At 44.3% G+C, this 3,534-nt stretch overlaps 1 protein-coding gene across 1 annotated transcript in view; it reads left to right on the top strand.

Moving 5' to 3' along the window:
• KY (kyphoscoliosis peptidase) overlaps positions 1-2,239 on the top strand; it is a gene marked incomplete at its 5' end in the record, with an annotated part of 19,128 nt that extends 16,889 nt beyond the window's left edge. The window contains 2 exons of the mRNA XM_010132398.1: positions 88-278; positions 1,338-2,239. Of these exons, the coding sequence (XP_010130700.1) occupies positions 88-278; positions 1,338-2,239 (1,093 nt within the window). The remainder of the gene's footprint in view (positions 1-87; positions 279-1,337) is intronic.
• Between the last annotated feature and the right edge of the window lie 1,295 nt (positions 2,240-3,534).

The following is a 3,534-nucleotide window of genomic DNA, read 5'->3' as shown; positions in this document are numbered from 1 at the left end:
CCTGCTGAAACCGCCACCGCTGTGCAGGGGGAGAATTAACTATTTCTAGTTACTCACTCTCCTTTAATCTCTTCCTTCTTCTTCCAGGTACAATGAGTTTTATTTTCTGACTCACCCGGCTCTGTTCATCAACAATCACTTCCCCGATAACAGTAACTGGCAGCTCCTTCAACCAACCCTGACACTGAAAGATTTTGAGAACAACATGCTGCACAAGAGTGATTTTTACATGTTGGGCCTGCTGACTGCGCACCCGGCGACAACTGTCATCCAAACAGGTAACACCCTGCAGAGGGAAGCTGCAGAGCGTTGTTCATAACGCAGCCTCGCATCCACCACACCTCGTCACCTATGTAATGAATCACATTTCCAGCCTGGTTCTGGGAAGCACAACACACTCAAAGCTCTTGGGGCACAGGAGGGTCGTCTTTCTTTTTTCCTTTTTTGTTTTTTTTTTTTGTTCAAGTTGTGAAAAACTCTAGTAGCCCCTGGGTCTAAAAGAAATTCTCAGTCAGCAGGTGGAGATGAGTTACTCTATCAGCCAGCATCAGTGGTGCAAAATTAAAAGTCCTGCTGTTATACATTAGCCACTGGCTTGAAAATGGGGTTAAAACTTTTTACAACATTCCAAAGGTTTGAATTACTGAACAATGCACAAACAGGCACTTCTTTATGCAGAACTAAGCTCTTAGTAAGTCCAGAAGCTCTTTTAACATAAAATTATTCAGGTAACGCCACTGAACTGTAGTTCAGTCCACATCACCTTCCTCAGATATTAAAAGAGCTGCAGGAATTTAACTAGCCAGCTAATTTATGAATGCTGAGAACACAGAGTTAAAACTTAAAGGCAACAACATTTTAGGACTAAATGTTGTCTTCAAGCTGTTTGGGAACAGGCTCATAGGGAGGTAGATTATTTCATATCTACATACTTGAGGGTTCCTGTGCTTTCCTCTGAAGCTTCTTGGAACAGCTACTGGACCAGCAATCAGGTCTAATCACATATCATTAAGCCCTTCTCGAGCACATGGGCTGATGGTTCTTCCCATTAGATTTCACAAAGGCCTTCGCATTCTGTAGGACCACAGCTCCATTCCGGCACGTATCAAAAAACTGGATAAATGCACAGCTCCAAAACAAAGGCCACTCTTCACTTCATTCTTTGTGAGGGACACTGGTCTAAGCAGACAGCTGACAAGCTATGACCTGTCAATTGCAGCTCTTTATTTCACTACAGCAGCAATTTATGGGGACAGATCAGTCTTCCCAGAACAGGGCGTACATGCAAAAAATGCACTGAAATTCCTATGCAGTTTCTTTTCTTTTGTATTTCATAGTAAATGGGAAAGCCTCTGTGTCAGTGGATTGCCGTTCTGCCACGCTATTTACGTTTAAGCTGAAGGGAACAGATGAACATGGTTTAATGACTTTGAAAAAACATGGAATGAAGCTGGATATCTACCCACAGAAGACAGGGAGTCACAAGCTGCAGATCTTTGCCAAGCCCTCCAAAGCCTCAGAAGAGGTCTACAACTGCGTGTTAGAATACATCGTAGAGTGTGAGTCCGTGGACAAGGCCATGTGTTTCCCAAAGGACCTGCATCAGCCTGTTGGACCAAGCTGGTTCACGGAGCGGCAAGGGTTCCTGAGGCCGTCACACCCCGAGCCCATCATTCACACCAATGATGGGCGGTGCTCTGTCACCTTCACCTTGGGCAAAGACATAAGTGTCTTGGCCTCACTGCACTCTGATAGCAGCAGCCTAACAGAGGAAATGGGAAGGCGGCACATCATGCAAATCCATCGTGGGAACCAAATTGAGCTGAAGATCCATCTCCCCCACGCAGGGAACTTTGTTCTGAAGATCTATGCCAAGAAGAAGTCAGATCCTGGCAATTACGACTACATCTTCAACTACCTCATCACTTGCCTGAACACTGAAGTGAAGTGGCCAGCTTTCCCTCAGAGTTACAGCAAGTGGGTGGAAGACTATGAAATACTGGAGCCGCTCTCTGGCTTGCTTCCAGCGAATCGCAACGTTCAGTTTAAGCTCAAAATGCCTGGGATAGCAAAGGTGCTAGTTCAAGCCGAGAACACTTACCCTCTCACCCAGAGCAGAGGCTACTGGGAGGGAACCTGCAACACCTCAGGATGCAGAGAGGTGTTTGTGATGGTGCATGAGAACGCTAACCACAGCTTTTACTCACATGTCCTGAAATACGAAGTTGAGACCCAGTAACACCCCCTCGTTGTCCTTTCAGTCACCTGCATGAACCAACCTTTCCAACATGCCCAAAACCGGTACAGCTTTAGGAGATGGCTCATTCTCTCAGTCAAATCTGTTCTTCCAACGAATGCAGGACAACACTTGCAGGCTTCTGCAAGACCACAGGCTCAAAGAAGTAGACAATCCTGTTATAAGGGAGCAGCAGTGGAAGAAATCAAATAAAACCCTCACCTATGTTTCAGTAATACTGCCCAGACACAACTTTTGAAGAAAACAACTGGCTGTCTGGCCAAAGGTCATTCTGTGCCAGCAGTGACTGCTGGTTTCCAAGTCATGGACCATAAGAAAAGTCTTACAACGGCTACTCCAATTAGAATCCACCTAGTTACGGGGCAGGATGAAGAAAGTGCACCCTGGTTTTAAGCAGCAATATTGGACACGAGGAACTTCAGGACATTTAAACCGAGTTTCTGTGTATCTTCAGTCAAGTTGCAAAGTACATGCCGGAAGAGAGAAGTGTTAGGATGATACAACGTAAAGTTTTCTCGTGCACTTCATTGTCTTACGAATTTAAGTGATACTGCGAAATTACTTTTTACACTGACTCTTAAACACAATAAACAAAACCATTTTTACCTTTTTGTATTAGAGTATTTGAATTGTAAACACTTTTTCTGCAATATTCACACTGTAATCATATCTCGAGCGTAAAGGTGTTTCTATAACTACAGCAAAATGGAGAATAAAGTTCTCAAAAATCACTTCTTACTCCAACTCACCTCCTTGATACTGCACCTAAAAACCAGAAGGGATGATGTGAAGTAGCAAGCTGAGTGACCTTATTATCCTGTAGAAAAGTAATTAGTGCTGTACTTGTGGAAAACCCGTACAGGCACGAGGCAAAGGTGGACTTCTAGTGAACCTCACTACAAATACAAATCAATCTACATTTTCATAAATGATTCAGATGTCCGTAAGTGTTAGCATCACCCTAGAGATACTATGTTTGAGCTTGAATTTAAAATAAACCTGTTACGTTTTTGCATTCTATTTCATTGACCAAACAACATAAAGTTGCTGTATTTTCCACACAAAATACACGGGTTATTCCTACTCTCCCCTCTCCTCAGCAACTGGGTGGTTGTACACAATGGCAAAGGGGTGCCCATCTGCAGCAGGCTCGCTGCCTCCAATCCCTCCTACGCCAAGCCTGGTTATTGGGTTAGAGGGAGTGAGTCCCCATTTTAAACAAGTTGAGCGAGAGCACAGGGTACCTGGAGCCTCATTCAAGTAGCAGAACTCTCAGT

Source organism: Buceros rhinoceros, unplaced genomic scaffold (assembly GCF_000710305.1).
Source record: "Buceros rhinoceros silvestris isolate BGI_N320 unplaced genomic scaffold, ASM71030v1 scaffold10813, whole genome shotgun sequence".
Classification (NCBI taxonomy): domain Eukaryota; kingdom Metazoa; phylum Chordata; class Aves; order Bucerotiformes; family Bucerotidae; genus Buceros; species Buceros rhinoceros.
The sequence above is the reverse complement of the archived record's forward strand: the minus strand, read 5'-3'. Positions and strand labels throughout refer to the sequence as shown.